The sequence below is a fragment of the Sturnus vulgaris genome, chromosome 26 (genome assembly GCF_052056855.1).
Source record: "Sturnus vulgaris isolate bStuVul1 chromosome 26, bStuVul1.hap1, whole genome shotgun sequence".
NCBI classification, from domain to species: Eukaryota; Metazoa; Chordata; class Aves; order Passeriformes; family Sturnidae; genus Sturnus; species Sturnus vulgaris.
In genome coordinates this window covers 1,810,262-1,831,551 of record NC_142268.1, presented here as the reverse complement: position 1 = coordinate 1,831,551, position 21,290 = coordinate 1,810,262, and the positions used below count along the sequence as shown (strand labels likewise).

The 21,290-nt window shown below is 43.3% G+C and overlaps 1 protein-coding gene and 1 long non-coding RNA gene across 4 annotated transcripts; one reads left to right on the top strand and one right to left on the bottom strand.

Moving 5' to 3' along the window:
* Positions 1-11,227: 11,227 nt before the first annotated feature.
* On the bottom strand, positions 11,228-13,659 carry KLF2 (KLF transcription factor 2). Its single transcript, XM_014883059.2, has 3 exons — positions 13,567-13,659; positions 12,533-13,424; positions 11,228-12,145 (listed from the first exon to the last, which is right to left on the bottom strand). The coding sequence occupies exons 1-3, from the start codon at positions 13,639-13,641 to the stop codon at positions 11,970-11,972; spliced, it is 1,143 nt and encodes a 380-aa protein (XP_014738545.2). The 5' UTR covers positions 13,642-13,659; the 3' UTR covers positions 11,228-11,969.
* Positions 13,318-19,044, top strand: LOC148221192 (uncharacterized). 3 transcript variants are annotated; one of them, XR_015808469.1, is made up of 4 exons: positions 13,318-13,448; positions 14,933-16,473; positions 16,592-16,836; positions 16,927-19,044. It is a non-coding gene; the product is annotated as an uncharacterized LOC148221192 (long non-coding RNA). The 3 variants fall into 3 exon arrangements; XR_015808470.1 differs by lacking the exon at positions 13,318-13,448 and having other exon boundaries at positions 13,918-15,127; positions 15,216-16,473; XR_015808468.1 differs by lacking the exon at positions 13,318-13,448 and having other exon boundaries at positions 13,918-16,473.
* The last annotated feature ends 2,246 nt before the right edge of the window (positions 19,045-21,290 follow it).

The window sequence follows — 21,290 nt, the reverse complement described above, 5'->3', positions numbered from 1 at the left end:
CTTGTAAGAAATTTCATGTATAATCCTAAGGTACTGAAAGTTTCTTTTATCTGAAACACAAATGTTGCATAGAGTAAACTGCAGCTTGTGAATCTGGGTTTTTTTTTTGTTTTGTTTTTTTTTTTTTTTTAATATAACCTGAATCCCACTGGGTCTTTGAGGCTGCAATATGGATTTAGAAGAAAATGTCATAAAAAAAGAGAATATTTGTAGAATTAGCTTTCACTTGTTACATTTATTTAATAATTCATGGTAAGCTAATCAGTACTACTTCTGCAGCATCTATGTCAAAGCATAAATTTATTATTAGATGGCCCCTTTTTATCCAGAAGTTGTGGCTTTTACAAAAGAATCTGACAGTTTAATATATGATGGATACAAACAGTGAACTCTTGTAAAACAGTACAAATTTGAAGACTCTAGAAATCAGTAGTTCTTCTAATTTAAACATTGATTTGCATTGAGTTTTAACAATTGTACGTTGCCACGTTTGGGGGAACACTCGCCCCTAGAACTCATTTTCTGCAGCTCCCAGCACAGGCTGTGCTGCCCAAGTGACTCTCTGGGCCAGTTTCTACCTCTGGGTTACAGATCGAGCAGGATTAGCTGAAATGAAGCCAAGTTGAATCAGATTTTAATTGCCAAATGCATATTCACACATCAGTCCTGGCAGCAGTGCCTGCGTTGGCTCTAAAATGCAATTTGCAGTACTCAGACCAGGTAGGAACAGGTTTTATATGCACTGAATGCTTCCAGCTAGAAAAGACAACACAAAATGTGTTTGACATGTCATAGAAAAGAGAAATCTGGGAATTGAACTTGCTTACAAATGCCTTTTCTCATCACAGGAATTCTAAAACTTCTGTTCCGTTTGCCTTGGAATTTTCTGTCTCCTAGAGTAGGGATCTGGCATTTTTAAACGTCCTCAGTTTTCTTTCCCACCCTTTGTTCTCTGGGAACACAAAAGCTTTACACTCTTTGTTTTTACTGATGTGACCCTTACAACATTTTCTCTTTTTTTTTTAACGTGAGATTCCTTCACCATCTGAAATTTCCTATTTTTACGTCCTTGCTTCCTTACTTTTTCTTTCTATTCTGATGATAGTGCCTGCTCAGTGAATGAAAACAATCTTTTTCCCTGTTCTGTTGGGATTGCCTTACCCTGGGTGCTTTCCTTGCACAGAGGAGTCCCATTGCATGGTTGGAAGCATCTTGGCAGTTTTCAGCTCTGAAATGCAGCCAAGATGTGGCATTTTGTTATTTTTAGGAGTCACAGCTCCCCTTTTGTGTCTCCTGTGCTAATGGTACTACAAATAATGTGAACCTTTTATTCTCCTCAGAAGGAGAGAAGATTTATTTCTAATACCAAAAGCAACCATATAATGATATTTAATATTGTCTCTGAAATGAGCCCTTTGGGATGTGATAGAAGCTATTTCTAATTTTGCAGAACCCGATTTGAAATCCCTTCCCAACAGTTTTTCTCTAATACCTGTTTGATTACCTGATCAAACAAACTAAAATGTCAAAAAATTCTCTCTTCCCTTATAGTGTACAGAACTTGAAGTCTCTGAGAGCTAACTCGTGTCTGTCTTTTGGTAACATCATAAAACTTTTGCTTTGAAAGAGCAATTTTCAAAAGCATCTGGCTGCAGGATTCCCAGTGCCTGTATCCATGTCTAAGATCCTCCTGTTCACTTGAACCTGAATCCTTGTGGTGACTCTTCTGCTCCAATAAAATTTAAAAAGTAACACCAGTCCTGCACTGGATGGTGTCACTGCAGTGGGACTGGGGGATGATGAATAGCTTGATGCATTTTTGAAGTTCTGTACCATAACAAGTCTTTCTGCTGCCTTGTCAGGGCCCTAAAATACTGAATTTATAAAGCTTCTAGGCCAATGAGATGACGTTTTCAAGATGTCCAGCAGGGAGGCAGGAATGTGAATTAATCCAGCATTCTGTAGAGAGTTAGGGCTTGGTTTTGTGTTTCCTTATTGACTCTTCCTCGTATTTGCTTGGACAGTAACTGCAGATCAACAACTGAACAAGGAAAGAACACAACATATTGTCTATGCACAGTGTTAGATTTAGGAACTTTAAATTTACTGAAGCACTCTTGATTCAAAATGTTGTCATTGCAGTAGAAGAAAACCTAGCTGTGATTTCTCTCTTTGTGTTTAATATAGTTTTCCATATAAAAAGGAAGATTCCCCACATTCTTTCCCTATGCTGTAACTCAGTGTTTGTACAATACCTGCACTTGCTCTTTGAGGCAAAACTTTATTGCAAGACATTGACCTTCATCCTCCAGACCAGTGAAATTTAAAGCACAAACAGACCCGTTGCTATTTGGGCAGAGAAAATCCATATACAATGTAAGATATGGAAAATGTGAATACCCCCAGTGCATATACAGTGTACAGTGAGATCCATATTATTTGTGTCTATGTATATATATATAAATATATATATATATAGTATTGTATAATGTAATCATAGTGTGTGTATATACTCTACATGTCCACATGCTATGTCCAGTATATAGTTCCTTGTGCTGTACATAAAATGTGTATATACAGTGACTATGTAGAATATGCATATATATTCTATATATTAAAGCTTGTGTGTATGTAGGAATTCTGTAACCACAAGTGGATACAGAATCGGAATCTTTACAGAAATTCAGATTAGCTCTAGGCTCTGAGAATTTCAAAGAAAAGAGGAGAAATTATTTCTAATCAATTTGTATCAAGATTTCTTTCATTGACATGAAAAACTGTCTTCATTAGCTGTGCCAGGTGTAAGAGAATCCTGGCAGAAAGTAAGTAATCACCTGCACTGGATGTAATTTCACATTCTTTGTAGTTTTTAAAGTATCTGTTTGGAATGTAGCTCAACTGCTGATCTTGCATGTCATCTTTCTTCTCTGGGCTGAGGCAATGAGTTTTTTCCGATGTTTTCTTGTAGTTTCACTTCCCTTTTTCCTTTTTTTTTTTTTTTTTTTTCCCCCTTTTAAAAAAAATTCTTTGTAAGGAGCTGTTCCCATACACACACCCCAAGCAGTCGTAGGCAAAGGTGGAAAACACGTTTTTCTTGCTTCATTCCAGTTAGATTGGTTGTGCATAATTGTCACCTGGATTCCAGTTCTGTTTTTCCTCCATTCCCACCTAAGCTTTTTACTTCGGGAGGAATGAATACCCATTGCATATTTGGCTCACAGGAAAGAGTGGGGGTGATTCTTCTTTCTATTTAAGATAAATTATTAAACTGTGTGATACCTTGAGCAATCCCTAAGAGTTCAGCAGGGTTTTATGGTAGCACACATGTTTTATACAGAATATATTCACTACTGGAATGACTCGTGGAAAGCCCTGGATTGCACAGAGCACTGAGGCACAGCAGTAAAACAGGACAATTATTCACTTTGAACGTGTAGGACACAAATGTTGAATTAATTACCACGTTACCCTTCCAGAATTGTGTGTTCACGTTTGCCTTGAGTGGTTTCTCTTCAGTTACCTTCAAATTGTCTCTCTGTAAAACCTCCCAGTCACCCTGCAATAAAAACAGATGCTCATAAAAGTCATCCTTCCACAATAACACTGTATAAAATATTTTTATATGGGCACCTTTTTCTTCATGGAACCTCTGCCCTGAGGGTCATCCTGTGTCTTGTTCCATGTGCTGTGCTCTCCAAGTGTAGGAAATTCCAAGCTGTGTGTCTATGTAAACCTTTTTATTTTTACTTCCCATCTGTGAAATCTTTTGGCACTATTGTAGAAATGTTGTCATCTTATGCTCAAAGATAACACACTTTTCTTGAATTCTTCTTATAATCCTTTCAGGGTTACTATTTCTTCTTTAGTGTTTCTCCATTGAGAAGAATATTTTTTTCTGTAGAACCGTGGCCCAAGGAGTTTTGGTCCGAGTAGAATTTTTGCTTTCCCTTGTGTAAGAGTTTGATTTCTCCTTTCTTCTTTATTTTATTCTTCCCTCTCAGGAATTTAATTTCTGCTTAATCCTTATTTAGAGCTGGAACTCTGTTGAAGTGATCTCTGCTGTTAATGATCTAATTGAATTATCTTCCTATACTAGTGGAACAGCCAACAAGTTTTTGGTTATATATTTGGTTCTATATTGCATGTTTCTAGACTTCACAACAGCCACCTTTTCTTAGAAAGGAATTTTGCTTGGAGTATGATGGGATCATAGAAGATTTATTTTTAGAGTAAATATGTTAACTATAATTCATTGACTCACCTGTTTGATCAGTTGATATACTGCTCTTTTTACTTGAAAGTTTTATAAATAAAGGCTAATTTGTTATAAAATGGAATTTTCATTTTTCCAACTTCTGCCTCTCCCTTTAAGTTTCAAAGGAAAACTCCTGGTGACTGTGGTTCCTTCTGCTGTTGTAAGTACAGAGTGCTCTCCTGGTGTCCCTTGTAGTATCTCATTCTTCAGTCTGACCTGAAAAAGGTGGAAACACAAAGCAGAAACCAATGTTGACCTAAATCTGACTAATATCTTCGAATACGAACATTATTGTGGTTATATTTATCTTTTAAATGTTATAACAAATTGTAAGGTATTTTAATTTTAACCCATCTCACGTGTTTATTGTTTAATAAAATAAGAGAAATGTTATTGTTTAATATAATAAATGAAAGTTACTTTTTGGAGCTCTGAGATTTCCGCACTCTTTCTTTACTTTTTTTTTTTTTTTTTTTTTTTTTTGTCCACACTTTCACAAGTTCTTATTAAATTTGTTAATCTTGCTTTGAACAAGAACTCTGCACTGAAATAATTTTCCTGTTGGCTGGTGCCCTCTGCACCGTTTTCCCTCATGTCCTTCCCTTTCTTTCTTGTCCCAGCCTGGAGCAGACCAATCCCAAATCCAACACCACACCCTTTCCAAGCAGTTTCTGTGCAGCAATGCTGCATGTCCTGGCAATTTACAGCGGGGACATCACTGGAGACAACCTTTGGCTGGCTGGAAAAACACACCTCACTATTGGACTGTTCCCTTTACTCCCTTTGACTCATCCCAGCTGCTCACTCATCACTGCTCACCTGGCCAAAGTGAGCATCAGGTTGCCAAGGCAGGTTTTTCTCTGATATTTTGTTTACATTGATGTTTTGGAGGATTTGACTGCAGTGTGTCACACTCCCTGCCCAATTCTCCTCATCGTGTCCTGCTTTTCCTCTCTTATAAAACCTTGTTCCAGCTCTCTGTGTGTTTTCTCCCACTCAGGTTTCAGGGATCTGACACAGCCAGCATTCTCATCCCTGTGCTTTCCCAAATGCTTTCCTAATCCACATTGCCTGGCTTTAATCTGACAGGACACCCCTGTAGCCAGCATGGCCTGAGAAGGGAAGAAAAGCATCACCATTCAGTTCAGGATGTGGAAATTTGACCCTGAAGGCTGCCCAAGGTGTGTTAAACCTCCAGCACAACTGTAGCATTTATTGACTGAACCTAAATATGTCCCAAGCCCAGCTCTCCTCTTGGAATTCTGAGCTCCTGGAGTCGTTGGTGCCACCCCTGGGCTGGTTTATCTCTGGAACTGCTGAATCTCCCCTCTGCTGTACCTGACTGTCACTGGAGTCACTCCCAGAACCTTTTCCCTCCCGTCTACTTGGCGCTTTTCTTTTCATGTAATGACCACAATTAAAACTTTTTATTGGTGCTGATGCAGCGTCTCTTAACATTGCTGTAGCCTTCCTAATTGATGAGATTACACAGGGCTCTGCCAGCAGCAAACATCATCTGTTTCTGCTGTTTAACTTCCCATCAAGGTCCTTGGTCACAGTTTTCAGAATGAAAAATGAATGTGCTCTCTGCCTGTCCCTTGCATCCACAGAAAGGACATCCAGACGTTTCTATATCCCCTATTTTGCAATAAAATATGAAATCATTAAGATAACAAAACCCACTTGTGCCATCATTGCACACAGGCTGTAAAAAAGTGGTTGTTGGGATTTGAGGATATTTGTGTGCGTGTTTGGGTTTGTGTTTAAGCCTCAGGCTCTGTTGCTATTCACTTTAATATTAATATATTAAATGTCACAGGAGATCATATCCCACATGATATTCCAGATATTTCTTGGTGACATAAGGAGTCAGTACTCCAGGCGTGCTCTGAGCTGTAAGAAGTGCAAGAAACCAAAGTAAAAGTGATTTGCAGTGATATTCTATTTAGTTATAAACCTGTACCAGGTAAGTTCACCTGCAGTTTCTGTGTTGCTGAATTTCTGCTCGTGACAACAGGCAGAAAACTTCTGATTTGCTAAAAGGACTTCAAATGGGAGCAGGTAAATGAGCAGGTAACAATGGGTACAGGGGAAATGAAAACTCGGTTGCTTCTGCTCTCCTTGTGCTTAGAAAGGAGGTTTTGGTAAAGTTAACCCTTTCTTCATTCTATAGAGCAGTCCTCATGGTTCCTTGTTGGTGCCTGCACTAAATATTATAAAATCAAGTAATTGTGGCTGAAAAATCAGACCTCAAAAGAGTAAATCAATTATATTTTCTACCTAACAAGTTTGGGATAAATCTGTGTATCCTGTGTGTATGCAAGTGGAAGGTGCTGGTGAGAAGTGAGAGGGAATGGATTGTTTGTGATCAAATTGTACAGAGCTTTAAGGACTCTCTGGGAATCAATGTGTTGAACAAGTTACCTCCAGGGCCTGTGAACTGAGCATGGCTGTGTGCTTTAGGTGATTAGTGTTTGGCTTGTAAACCAATTATTTCTCCAAATATCTGCCCGAGCCTGGGCCGTGGCAGAGGAGTGCTGCAGTGAGGATCAAAGCTCTGACTGCTTCACTCAGAGCATGCAGGACATGTCCTGGGCAGGCAGGAGCTGGGACAGACCCAGCTGAGAGCAGCTGCTTCCAGGACACCCAGGAATTTTTAAGGTTTGTAGATGCCACCAAGGAGGTTTTGGATGCTAGCAATGGGGATGTCTTTCTCCCTGTTAAATTACATGGGGTTTGGGTTGAATTTTTGGCTAGTTACCATGGCAATGGCTATGCATGACTTTGTTGTAGTTGTTTTATCTAAATATAGCAAAAGAAATTGCTGGAGCTTGGGGTTCTGGCTTCGAAAATTCAATTTAAGCAAAGCCTAACAGCTACTCTGTGTTAGAGGTGCACAAAATAGCTAAAGAAACCACAGAGCTTCTACCACAGAAAACCACAGAACCACACAATCCTATAATTTGAAGAGTGGACAAACTTATTTTGGCATTCTTGTGGATGGAAGACCAAAGTTTAGAGCCAGTCAATGTTTTCAGGCAGTTTGTAAATGGCTCTGAGGAACCAAGGGCTCACACAGGTTGAAATGCTCCATCCTGCATGAGATGAGCCATGTCCTGCACTAAAGCTTCAGCCCTCAGATGTGATTGGCTACAAAACGGAATCTAAAAGAAATTTCCAGAAAAGCCAGAGGGTTTGTAGTCCAGCCTTCCACTTTAGGGTTATAAAAAAACCCCGAGATTTGAAAGTGCCCTGGCTGCTGGCTTGCTGGGTGCTGGTGTGTGGACACACACATTGACAGAGCTGGGGAATTCCAGCTTGGGAATTCTCTCCAGGCCTGGATTTCTCCTGACTCTCAGCTCCATTCCCAGGCTGACAAGCTGACTGCAGCTTCAGTTAGGGAGGAGTCTCCCAGGGTGACAACACGGTGACAAACAGAGTGGAATTCATCACCAACATTAACCCCTGGTGCCTTTCCCGTGGGACACATCCTGAGGTGCTGTCCCAAGGATGTTTTTCCCAATTGTCCCATGAGCTCCTGTCCTGTCCTGGCTGCACTGACACACTTTAAATCCGGGCTGGCTGTACAATAAATTGGGTTTTTTTCCCCACAGAGCTCCGTGTGTGTTGCTGTCCTTTCTCTCTCTTTGCAGCCCAGTGACCACACTGCTGGTGACACTGGGCTGTGTCCCTGCAGTGCTGCAGTGCTGGGATGGAGCTGCTTTGGTGACACTGGTTGTGCCCAGTGTGCTGGGGTGGTGCTGGGTATGCAGAGTTAGGGTTGGTGTGGTCACTGCACTGCAAACAGAGAGAAAGGACAGCGACACACACGGGGCTCTTTGGGGAAAAAAAGCCAATTTATTGTACAGCCAGCCCGGATTTAAAGTGTGTTAGTGCAGCCAGGACAGGACAGGAGCTCATCGGACAATTGGGAAAAACATCCTTGGGACAGCACCTCAGGATGTCCTCCCATCAGGTTTAACTACAACTTGTGTAGTTTTTTTTTCCTTTCACTGGTAGGTCAAAATCAAACCCAGGATAGCTGTAGGTTGTGGTTGCTGGATGCTCCCTGGGAGGCAGATGGGTAATTAGAACAAAATTACTTAAGAGATGACAACCTGATGGTCACTTGTTTGAAGATGTGTAATAATAGTGGTTTTCTGCTGACTAGGGGAGGCTTGGTTGATTACTGGAATTACAGCAGCATATCTTTGGATGTACTCATTTAAAACAATTAAAGAAAGAAAAAAAGAAAGAGAGTTGACAATTACTCATAATGGAATGCGAGAAGAATGAGATCAGCATCTCTTTTTTTTTCTTTCTCCTACAAGATGATCTCAAGATTCAAGAACGTGCAGTTTCCTGTAAAGACCACACAGCAATTACCACAGATGCTCTGCCTGAAACAATGACAAGAAAGCATCTTGTGAACTTCTATTAGTGCTTTGTCCCCCTCTCCCTTACCAATTTCAGAGGACTGACTTTATATATTTTTATATGAGGGCTTTTTATATTTATGTATGAGGATTTCTCGACTCTATTTTTAGTTGAGTCACAAATCTAAAAACTCAGGGAGCATCACCTGCTCCTCTTTCCACATCCTCACTGCTCATTGGGATCTGAGGGCTATTTGGTAACACAGTCTCAGGCTGTTTGATATCAGCTGTCTTATCTGGAGACTTTTTGGTGAGCAGGAGCAGAGGCAGCAGAGGTGATGACCCTCCCAGCCAGACTCTTCCCTGAAGCAAAGGCAGATTTGGATGGTGCCATGCTGAGGCTCTGGAGGAGAAGGAGGGTGGTGGGTGCACCCAGTGTGGTGGGTGCTGCAGAGCAGCCACATGAGCGTTTTTTAAGGGTTGATGACTGTGGTGATATTTATTTCTGCACAAAGGCCCTGAGCAGCACATTCACTGGCTGCAGCTGACTTGGAACCCCAGAATCCCAGAATGGTTTGGGCTGGATTTTAAAGCCCATCCTGTTCCACTCCCTGCCATGGGCAGGGACAACTTCCTTTAGCTCAGGTTGCTCCAAGCCCCATCCAAGCTGGCCTTGAACATTTCCAGCAGTCACAATTTCTCTGGGAATTCTATTCCAGTCCCTCACCACCCTCACAGGGAAGAATTTCTTCCCAGTGTCCCACTAACCCTGCCCTCTGGTGCTGTGAAGACATTCCCTCTTGTCCTGTCACCTCAGCCCCTCGTCCAAAATCCCTCTCCAGCTCTCCTGGAGCCCCTTTAGGCACTGGAAAGGGCTCTGAGCTCTCCTCGGAGCCCCCTTCTCCAGGCTGAGGATTTGGAAGGGAAGAAAACTGGTCAGACCAGCCAGAGGCCAGGAGAGGACTGGGGACAAGCAGAGCCAGGGAAGGGTGCTGTGATGTTGTGATCCTTCCAAGATCTCCTCCAAGATTTCCTCTGGGCCCTTCCCAAGGCAGATATGGGTGTCCCACCTCTCTGTCTTTTCAATTGCATCACAAAAAAAAAAAAAAGGAATCATTTAAGCTTGTACTGTGTTACTGAAACCTGGGTTATAACAAAAACTGGGAATGCTGAAAACTGGGAATATGAACGCTTCCAGTTCTTCAGGAAGAGCAAGGGAAAGTCAGGTGAGTGTGAAGAGATGACAGTAAGAATTTTAAAAGTTGTTTTCTTCAAGTTATAAACACTGAAAGACATGCTGAAATATGAAAATATTCAGTTATGGGGAAAGAGAAGGAAATACCTAGGACTGTTGCAACAATGAATGTGCCAAGTTTAGAACATCTTTAAGTCATCCTCACTTTCTGGAATTAGATTGTGCAATTTATTTTTTTTTTCTAGCAAATAAATGAGTTTTGGTTTTGATGAAGAAACGTTGCAGCTCCGTTATATTTCACTTTGAAAGAACTACAAAAGTGAAATGTGGAACTCGTTCTTCCATGCCAATGATTAGAAGCCCAAAATACATCTGTTCCACATGAACAACTTCAGCCTTTGCTTTCACAGAAAAACAGCTATATTTGTAGTTACTATAAATGCATTCCTGTTGATTTAATTCTTGTGTATTCTAACATGTAAAGTCAGGAAAAAAAAAAAAAGGTCACAATCTTGATTAAAGCCAAGTTCCAAGTATCCAGATGTTAAGGCAAAAAATGCTGCAATATTTGATTAGGAGTGATACACAGCATCAAGACTCAGCACAGCACTGGAGCTGTGAAGAGAGAAAATCCCCATCAGACTGTCAGAACAACTGCTTGGATTTACTGCGTGGCCTTCTGAGCTCATTTACAGCCGTGAAGAATTTTTTTTGGGGGGGGCTCAGTTTGACTTTTGTAGCTGTCTTTACTGCTATCAATCAGAATCTCAATTCCTGGCTGGTTTTCCCTCCAAATAGTTAATAACTTTCTTAACTCCTGAAATCTAGGTGGCACTACAAACTATTGAGTGAATTTAAGTTTTGGGGAATGAGTTATGAAGGTATTTTAACCTGTGTTGTGAACTCATGCTCGAATTCCATTCGTGTTCTATTGGAATTCTGCATTGAGCTCTTGAGAACAAGGGTAATTTATGTACAAGAATGCCTTAAAATAAGCCTCCATAATTACAAAAATGCAGTGTTTAAATTTATAGTAGAAACCCACACACTGCTGGCAAAACTAGAACTGCATCTGGAAAACATTAAGAATGCTATTAAAATAGTCTAGCATAAACTAGAAATGAGACTGAAATTATAGTGCTGCTTACTTAACCATTTTTAGGAAGTATATTTTGAATACGATCTACTTTCCTATTTGATTTTTTTGATAAAGCACTGTACCGTGTCTTATTTACCACTGAGAATACCTTACTTACTCTGTTATCTATTTCAGAAAAATCCATGGCTCAGATTTTTTTAAGTGTCTTGTTACAGTTGTCGATAATTTAAAACACAACCGTGTGGTTGCTGGTCCAGCCATCAGGGGAAAAGTAAGAGGGATATCTCAAAGGCGAATAAAAATCATAGGAATTAAAAACTGATTTTATTAAAAAGATGACATTTTTTTTCAAACATTGAAAAATTATGTTTTTATAAAAACAGAAATAGGCAAAATACCCATTTGTCTTCTATTTATATATACAATATTTCTCATTGTATAAAATTATTTACAATGTATAAAAAAATTACAGTAAATAGGTTATTTTCTTACAAGACATCAAGCCCTGTACTTCTAGTGTAGATCATGGCAAACAAGAATACTATTGCACCTGTGAACCAAACAGTCTAACAAGAGGAGTGTTCTTTTAGCCATGCCTTCAACTGAGATCTAAACTAACATCGTCAGCTACAGTAACATTCATTTTATCTCTTCTAGGGTCAACTTCAGGCAGTTTCCATACAAACATTGTCTTGTAAAGCTTAGGAATGGGTGGTTAGAATTGGGGCGGGGGGAAAAAAAAAAAAACAAACATATTTACAGCTTCTTCTATACAATCTGTATGGAGTCTTACGGAGTTTACCCTTCACAGAAGCTGCATAAATAACCCCTGTTCTCCTGACCAGGACGGGCCGGTCGCTGACTCGGTGGCTGCGGATTCTCTGCAGGAATGCCCGGGCTGAGCCTCCTCGTGTCAGCTCCTCACCGTCCGTCCCGGAGCGTCGCTCGGTGCCTCCCTGTGTAGTACCAGCTACAGATTTCTACCCCTTCCGCACCTGAGCCGTTAAATAAAGATCCACTGCTGGCAGGGCAGAGTCCCCGAGGCTACATGTGCCGCTTCATGTGCAAAGCCAGGTGGTCCGACCTGGAGAAGGCTCTGTCGCACAGGTGGCACTGGAAGGGTCGGTGGCCCGTGTGCTTGCGATAGTGACGGGTGAGCTCATCGGAGCGAGCGAACTTCCAACCGCAGCCTTCCCAGTTGCAGTGGTAGGGCTTTTCACCTGTTCGGGGAAAATCGGAAAGCGTGGTTCAGCACGGCACGGTAAAGCGGGCAGCCTGCCGAGGTTTGTTGTAGCATATCCCTTTATTTGCTACCAAGCGCTTCCACGGCAAGATCCAAGCGCTTTTAAGCTAAACTACAAGAAATTTTTTCACCCGCCCACACCTGCAGTGCAAATCTTTGGAGAAAGGGCTTCAGAGGCCCTTTTAATAGCTTTGACTACACAGGTAAACACCGAGATGTTACAGACCTGAGCACCTGCCATAGCTCAGGTGTGAATTTAACAGAGACTACGGGGTAAAAGCCCGGGCTACAAATTGTTTTACACAGGGCTATCCCAAGCGGCACACAGCACACCTCCGCATGAAGGCCATCAAGCGATATTTACCTGTGTGTGTCCTGAGGTGGGCCTTCAGGTGTGAGCTCTTGGTGTAAGTCTTCCCACAGCCGGCGTAGCTGCACGTGTGAGTGGCCGTCCTCTTCCTCGGCCAGGACCGGCGCCCTCGCTTTGGTTTGGAGTCCAGCAGTTCCAGAGGGGAGGACGGAGGGGTGAGCATGCCCCGAGGAGCCGAGGGCTGTAAGGGCAGGCTGTCCTCGAAGAGGCCGAACTGGGAGGTGTTCTGGTACTGGAGGTGGGTCTGCGGGTGGTGGAAGCCGGAGGCCGGGGGGTAACTCTGCTGGTAGGACACGGACGAGGGGCACATCATCTGTGTGTGGCAGTCATTCACCATGAGATCGTCGGGGCTCAGCGGGGGCGTCTCTGCCCCAGGGATCTGGGGGGAACTGGCCAGTCGGGGCTGCTCGTAGCCCATCATGCAGGTCGCGTTCCCCTCCTGCTTGATCTTTGGGCAAGCCTGGGGCACCAGACCCAGAACCGGTCCATAATTGTCCATGTCGGGCTCGGGCTTAATGTTCTCAACGAACTGCGGGCCCCCGAAGGTGGGCGTCACAAAGAACCGCCCGTGGACGCTGCCAGAAGGGCAGTAGCTGGAGTCCATCTCGGAACGCATCATCTCCGGTACGATGCCGGCGTTGTAAGGCGGGGGGCTGCCCTGCTCCAGGGCGTTGTAGCATCCCGGGGACGGGTTTGTCTGGTAAAAGCCACCGCTTTCGCCTTGGGCAGGGGGATAGTCCCCGCCGGCAGCGCCCTGGCCGTAGCTGTCGCTGCCCATGGAAAGGATAAAATCCAGCACGTTGTTGAGATCCTCATCCTCTTTGCGTGGGGACAGGCCGCCCCAGGTGCCGGCGGGAGTCTTGGCGTCCTGTTCACACTTCCACCTCTGGGGAGAGAGAAAAGAGAGAAGGTAAGAGGCGCCGCTCGCCTTGGGGAAGGGGAGGGACGGGCTGGGGGCGCAGCGAGGCGGCGGCTCCGCCGCCCACCGCTGTGATGAGCCGTCGGTGCTGAGCGCGGGGGACACTCACTTCGTGCAGGGCTTTCTCGCGGCAGGGGCTGGCGAAGGTGGCGAAGGAGGGCAGGGCAGTGTCGCTCAGCGCCATGGTGCGGGACGAGCGCGGCCGGCCGCCCTCCGCACCTTATAACGCGGGCGCGGGCGGCCTCAGGCCAATTGCAGGAGCGGAGGAAACGCGTCCCGGACGGGGCGGGCGGGAGGCAGCGGCTCGGGCGCAGCCTAAATTTAGCCCCGGTATAAAAGGACGCGGCGGCGGCGGTCCCAGCCCGAGCGGGGCGGAGCGGAGCCGAGCGGGGACGGGCCCCTTCGCCGTCCTCCCCTCGGCCCGGGAGCCGCGACCCCCGGCTCGGAGAGCGGGCAGTGACGGACACTGAGGGCTCTCTGTCCCAAAGGGTCCCTACGGGACACTGGGGCTCCAGGGACACTGAAGGACCCTGTCCTGTGCTGAGACAGACTATGACGGAATGCGGTGGGATGAGGGGGGGGACACACGGGACCCTGCCCTGGAAACACCTACAGGACCCTGTGCTGAGATACAGTGAGGGACCTGCTGTGGGGATGGAGAGCATCAAGGGCTCCCTGACCTGGAAACACTCATCTGTGACATGGGGGGACACTGATAGCTACAAGCTTCAACACACACTACGAGGGGCTTGCCGTGGGATGGGGAACACTTAGGAGTCCTTGCCCTGGGCATACAAAGAAAGACACCATGAATTAGGGCTTTGATCCCCCCACACCTCCGGGCAGCTGCCCCTCAACCCCCGGGCATGTGGTGAGATCAGAGTCAGGTAAAGAAGAGGGGAGTGGAAGGTGTCAGGAGAACGTGCCCTGCTCCTGAGCTGGTGACGGGGACCTCTTGGCACTGGTCACCCTAAAGGTCCCAGATGCATATCGGTGCTGACAGAAAGGTGTTTGATGCCACCCTTGTACCGTCTTTGCTGGAGTTTTGCATTTAATGGAAGTCCAGATCTGGAGCAGAGTTTCCATTTGCTACACAAAGACTGCCAAAATCAATGTTGCAATGTGACATTATGAGAGGAAAAAATGCACGTAGCTTCTGTGATGTCCTCTAGTTGTAGGCAATTTATGGTCTTGATTTTTCAGGAGGGAAGATCTTTCTTCTCCCTTACCTTTGCCTCTAGCTCAGATGCTGAGTCTGAAGGAGCAATTCTCCAACTTTTGATAACATGCTCCAGACTCCTGTTTCCGAGGATCACGGCTGCTTGGCCATCATCCAGGAGCAAAAGTGGCAGATCCGAAAGGGGGAAAAGCTATGATCTGTCAAGGGGCAGACTGATTCTTTGAGAGCCTGTTCAAAGAAAGATCTATGCTTTCTCCTTTCCTCCTCTATATCCCCTTTGCAATCACTCTTACAGGGGTTTGTAAGTGAGCTGGAAATCAGGAGAGTGCGGGACCACAGCTCTCATTTTGTGCGTGGTGTGCCCCAGGAGGGGAAGGAGCAATGCCCTTGATGGGCTCTGGTTCTCTGAAGCACTTTAAGCCTGGTCACCAGAGCCCATCCCAGGCTTGTGGCTCTGTTTAGCCACCTCGGGAAAACTCAGTTGCTAGGGGTGAGTAAGTGATCTTTTCAATAGCTACATGTGTTTTAAAATCAGGAATATCTCTAGTTTAACTTTTTATAGTTTTTCATTCTAAAAGTTCACAGGTTGGCCAGAAGGAGCAGCCAAACTTCTGTGACTGGAGCAGAATCAATACATTGAATGCATGGTAACGCTGTACACAAAGATGTGACTCATGGCTCTGTAATGTCACACTTGTGTAATCTTTCAATGTAAACTCTTTTCCTCTAATAAAAAGTCCGTAAGTGAATGATACGTATATATGGGGCTGTGAGTCAGCCAAGAAAATACACTCTGATGAATTCAGAATGAATGTGAATGCTCCCCTGATAACACACCCTGAATGTCTGTGTCAGTTTATGTGCTTGTGATTTCAGCAACAGCTATAACAAAATATTTTGTTTCTAGGATATACAACTGGAAGTGTAGGTTTCGCTGAGAAGCTCCAATCAGATGCTGCCTTCCAGTAGACACTGGAAAGATTTTGTTTATAGCTCTGCAATGGCTCTTTAACAGAACTCTGCATTTTCTTTGTGTAAAGGAAATGTTTAGTGGGCAGAGAGGATGAAAGCCTAGCACACAAAATAATAAATTCACTGTCTTTCGTTTCTTTTTGTTTTCAAGAAAAGCAGTTAGGCTAAAAATTGAGGGCTGCACTAAACCTGGGGAGACAAATGTGAGAATTTATTTACCTTGTGAGTCACTGGTTCTGCGCAAATTGAGAACAACTTTGCCATGACCTTCCACTCTGTCTGTGACAGTTCTGCTGACATTTTCTGGCTTTTTGCTGCTCACAACTCTTATTTTAAATAACTAAACGCAAGATCCTGGCAGTGATCTCACAGCATAGATCAGGAGTGATGCCACTGGTGTATAAATGTGAAGAATGTGAGATTAGAAACTATTTGTTAATCTTCTGTGGGTAGAGGAGAGCTAAATGATGTGTGATTTGTCTTCCAGCCAAAGTAAACACGGACTCAGCCATTTTTATATGGCAAAGTTCATTTTCCTAGGTGTTGCTGCTGCTGTCTCCTATTGCTTTTAGACCAAGGAGAAACTTTTTAAGGGATTGCAATGAAGATTTCGCACGTAAGTAGAAGAATCCAAGCTCGGGCTTGGATCCAAGTGGGCTGTGCCCACTGCAGCTCGTTGCTGGATGGGGTTGGTGCGTCACCTGGCTGCCCCAGCTCTGAGTCATTATAGAACTCAAACAAACAAAAATCTCCTTTCTCAGGGATTGTTCTCAGAAAGTCCTGATTGCACCTAGACCGAAATAGTAATAGCAGGGTGAACGACCCGACAATGACGCCTCTTAGCACCTACAGCACACAGTTCAGGTAACAGCGTGACCAATCCCTTCATACTGAAATGAGATAGAGGATTTCCTTGTCTGCGTCTCAAATTGTCACAGTTCTATTGACTATACATTTTTTTTTTTTCTATTTTAAACTGCAGGTTCTGAGTTAGCACATTTTAGAATCTGCTGTCAAGGAAGTTGATAAAATGATGTAAACAACCACATAAAATGAAATATACAGGTGTGTGTCAGAGACACACATCTTAATTTGGAGAGAGTGATTTAATCCTGTAGCTCTTTTGTCAGAATAAAGTAACATCGTGAATTAATTGGAGAAAGGAGCCTTTTTGACCAGACCTTTCATGACTGGAGCTGATTCCCATGCAGGGACTGACAGATGAAGGTGAACCATCTCTTTGATGAGCTGAAGTTGAAGGTGCTCATTAAGTTTTTAGGCAAACATATTTTCCTTTAATACTTCTTTTTTCCTTAGTGATTCTCCTCCGAGCTACCTGTGTATTTCTGAAGCCTTTCTTGAGGTTTGAGCACTGGAAAAGTGGAGTACCAGACAAATATGAATCGCTTCTCTTCAAGGATTTGAGTTGTGCCCTTTGTCATGGTCTTGTGCTGAGCAGCTGCTTGGCAAAGGCCTCCTCTTCCCCAGCTGTGTCACGGAGAGCCAGGACACAGGGAATGGCTTCCCACTGCCAGAGGGCAGGGTGAGATGAGAAACTGGGAAGAAATTGTTCCCTGTGCTGGTGATGAGGCACAGGGTGCCCAGACCTGCCCCTGGATCCCTGGCAGTGTCCCAGGACAGGCTGGACACTGGGACACCCTGGGACAGTGAAAAGTGTCCCTGCCATGGCTGGGGATGGGGCTGGATGAGCTTTACCATCCCTTCAGATCCAAACCATCCTGGGATTCCATGATGCTGTCTCAGCACCCTCTGCACTCCGTGCTGGCTCCTGGGCTCTGTGAGAAGGTTGAACTCATGACAATGCTGAAAGCAGAGTACATGGAATAGGGGGGAAGGCTGGAAGGTGGAACAGAGCCCTGGGAGTCCTGGTGGAAATGCTGGTGGCAGGGCTAGGAAGCCTCAAGAGAGAATTGGAACCACTGGGAGGATTCCAGCTGGTTTAGGGATGCAGAGATGGAAGGAGGAGGCTGCAAAAAGATGCCATGCCACGTCTGAGAGCAGAGCAACCTTGGTGTCCCAGTTTTTCTGAATAATTCCCTGTTGCCCTATGTAAGAACCTATTTTTGCCCATGCCAAAAAGCAGGGATGCTTGCATGTTCCATTCCTAGAACTGTGGCCTTCAGCTTCTCTGTATTGCCATGAGTGGGGTTTGTGCCTGCCTGGATAGTTAAAATAATCCTTTAACAATGTGCTCTTCAAATTATGTTGCACTTCTTGTCATCCAGGGCTTTGTCAGAAACAATTTCTCTTTTCTTCCAAGTTATTGGTAACAACATTGAATGGTAAATAGCGATAAAAAAAGATCAAGAGCCAATAAACCTGCTTGATTAAAATCTAAATTCAATTTCCAGATGTATCTTTGGACCAATTTTCATGTGCACACCACGTTAATTTGTCACGTGTTCATTTCTTACTGTGAAAATCACGCTGCACCAAGGCACATATTTATTTAAAACACAATCACAAACATCACTAACCAAACCATCTTTATTTAGAATTCTTTTTATGTCCCAAGTCCTCCCTGTCTCAGCCCAGCTTTGTGTGACACTGACAGGCATATCTGGATCATTGTTTACCCTGTTGCAATATTGACATAATATTAACATTCTCCAAGTCACCTGGGGCTTCCCCACTGCTCTGAAAATGAATTGATAATAAACATTAACCATCTGGATATGTCCTTAGTTGGTTCTTTTGAGACACTCACTTCTAAATTACCCAGACCTGGCAACTTAATACTGTTTGAGATGAGTAGCAGTTGTTTTAACATCCTCCTTGGTTACTGTAATGGAAAGTATTTCAACATCATTATTGTCTGATCTCAATACAGCATCTGGCTTGTTCCCAAAGAGAGAACAGAAATATTTTTTAGCACTTCTGCTTTTTCGATGTGATTATTGGCAGTTTTATCCCCTTCCATTCTCTGTAATGGCAATCTTAACTGGTTTTAGTGAAAGCTTAGCTCCCAAAGATTAGCAAAAGTCAATCTCTGATGCTCCCAACCTGCTTTAGCAAGGCAGACTCCCATCAATGCAGAGGCAAAACAGCTTAAATTGCATTTAAATAAGTAAGTCAAACTATATCAATGAAACTTTTCTCAGAAATAGGCAAGAAAATATGTTCATGGTTGAATAAATCATGCAAAAATTCAGCTATTTAGTGAATATAATTGTGGTAATTACGTATTGCTACTTGAATTTGCTGCGTGAAGAATGATTGCATTCAGCTATAAATGATTTTTTATAATTTTTGATCTGGGGACTATTCAAACCTAAATAACATATGCCACTTTTTAAATGATCAGCTTTGATTAGGTATGTAGCTGTGTTTCTGCCAGCTTTTACTGACATGTGTGCTGAATGCCCATATGTTGTACTGCAGATGTCCCTTTCAACTGTCAAATAAAAACACGTTTGAAAAAAAATCTCCTTTTTTTTTTTTTTTTTTTTAATTTTAACAGAACCATGAAATGATAGAACAGTTTCCAAAACTTGGCAAGCATGTTGAACCATATTAACAAAACTGCTTGAAATGTCAGTCACTGATCATGACGAGCAGTTTTCACTTGCTGCCAAATACTTTAGATTACAAAACCAAATATTTAGTGAAGAAATGGGCAATTGGAGCATGGAATAACAAGAGCATAGGGCAGAAGCACCTATGTAGTTTCATTCAGAAAAATTACTCTTATTAGTTAACAAAAATTTAACGGGCTCTACAAAATCAGAAAGGCAGGGAGATGAAACTCATTTAATTCTGGAATGCAGGAGTGTTACACTTCGAGTGTTCATCCTGGCCTGCATTTTTCAATTTGTATAACTGCTTGGGGATGACAGGAGGAAAAGGGAAATGATGTTTTATGTGTCACGTCCACTTAAGGCAGTAAGTGTTGTCACATGTGCCAAGTTGAGTTTAGGGGTAAAAATGTGGGGTTTAATAAACGCAGGGGGAAAAATCAGTTTGAGGGAACTTCAAAGCCATAATCAGCTGATTTTTTTTCCCCTCTTTTTAATTTGTGAGATCTGTTGCAATCTGAGTCAGCACAGATGCAGGTGCCCTTCTCAGCAGAGTTTTTTTGCCACTTTGAAGTTGACATGTTTTAACTGGGGGAGAGGGAGAGAAAACTGGACAAAGCTGAACACCTGCCACAAGAAGAGAGCGACTTAGGAAGGCTTTGGGGTTGTTTCCCTTGTTGGCATGTAAATTGTGGTTATGGGTTATGGTTGGGTCTGGTAAGTGGAGTTTTATTCACCAAACACACAAAGTAGGAGTTCATGTAGGGTGCAAAAAAAGAAAGTAAGAAAATTACAGCCTGAAAAATATTCCAGGCTGGAGCTTCTCAGCTCTGTTCCCAGCCCATGAGCTGGTCCAGCTCAAGGCTAGGGAGAATTTCTCCCAAGGTGATAATTTGGTCAAAATTAAAAGGAATTAATAACAAAATCAAACCCCTGTTGTGGGGTGTGCCCAGGCCCTGGCCATGGGGTGTCTTCTCTCTGAACCAATCACCTTTTCTCTACTCTGGGAGTTGCAGTCCTGCTATAAAACCAAGGGTGTTTGTGAATAAACTTGGCTCTTTCTTCCTGTCATGACAGACGCCCATGTAACTGTGCATCTTATTTCTGCCTCACTTAAAGGGTTAAAACCCCTTTCCACTGCTACAGGAGGAGGCTGCAAAGCCTTGTTTAACATGATGGACATGTGGAGTTCAGTTGTCCTTTATGAAATGGCCTCTTTGTACTGCACCTGTATGATTTATTAGTCATATGTTCCGCAGTAAAGTAATGGGAAATTTTGGAGCAAGCATTTCATTAACCATGACGCTGTTAATCAGCATCTGCCTGCCCAGAATGACTTTCCCTGTTTGAATGCATGGAAGTGTGAATCAGAGGTAAGAATTGGCCAGTGAGAGGAAGACAGGCACCTCTGCAGGACAGGCTGCATGTACAGAGCAGCTGATTTCATTTGTCTTCCTGGACTCTCAAGTCCTTGCAGGCTTAGATCACTGGAATATTCAAGATGGGATATAATTCTTTTCCATGACCACACTCAATTATATAATTATGATTAACCTTCGAAACTTGGGATATTTTGGGTTAGATTTTTTTCCAGACGCTTGTGCCCATTGTTGTGATAATTTAAAGTATTTTTTTTTTGTTCTTGAGCTATTAATGCCTACATTTTAGGATATTTATATATTTAAATTCCTGGCTATGTCTGAGCTTAGGAACATTGCTTTGTGTTTCACAGAAAATGTTTTGTATTCAGAAACAAAACTTCAGCCACACACCTGAGCTTTTACTCCAAATTGTTCAGCTGCTGCCTGGGCTGAATGTCACACTTACTGCTGAGGGTGGAATCAAATGCCAGGGTTAATACTGATCAAAATTATTAATATCTGATGCTGTAGTATATATATAGCAATTGTAGCTGAAGAGAACAACGCTGTTGAAACCCCTTGAACGGTTACAGCTATTCTTGAGCAATAAAATGCTTTTTCAAGGGACAGCCTGATTCAATGCAACTTTGTAGAATGAGTTGTGAACTTCTCTTTTCATTTGCCAGATAAAGCGCCAAATAAATGTTTGCAATAAAAACACAAGCCTGGGAAGAATGTGTTTTGCCAATTACAGCATAATGTGAGCTACAAAGAAGTGTTCAGC

Excerpts from the sequence above, each read along its gene's own strand:
- KLF2 (XM_014883059.2), bottom strand. The coding sequence starts at position 13,641 with ATGGCGCTGAGCGACACTGCCCTGCCCTCCTTCGCCACCTTCGCCAGC. Across the intron at positions 13,425-13,566 it reads GCGAGAAAGCCCTGCACGAA|AGGTGGAAGTGTGAACAGGA; the intron begins GTGAGTGTCCCC and ends CTCTCTCCCCAG. Across the intron at positions 12,146-12,532 it reads CCACCTCAGGACACACACAG|GTGAAAAGCCCTACCACTGC; the intron begins GTAAATATCGCT and ends TTCCCCGAACAG.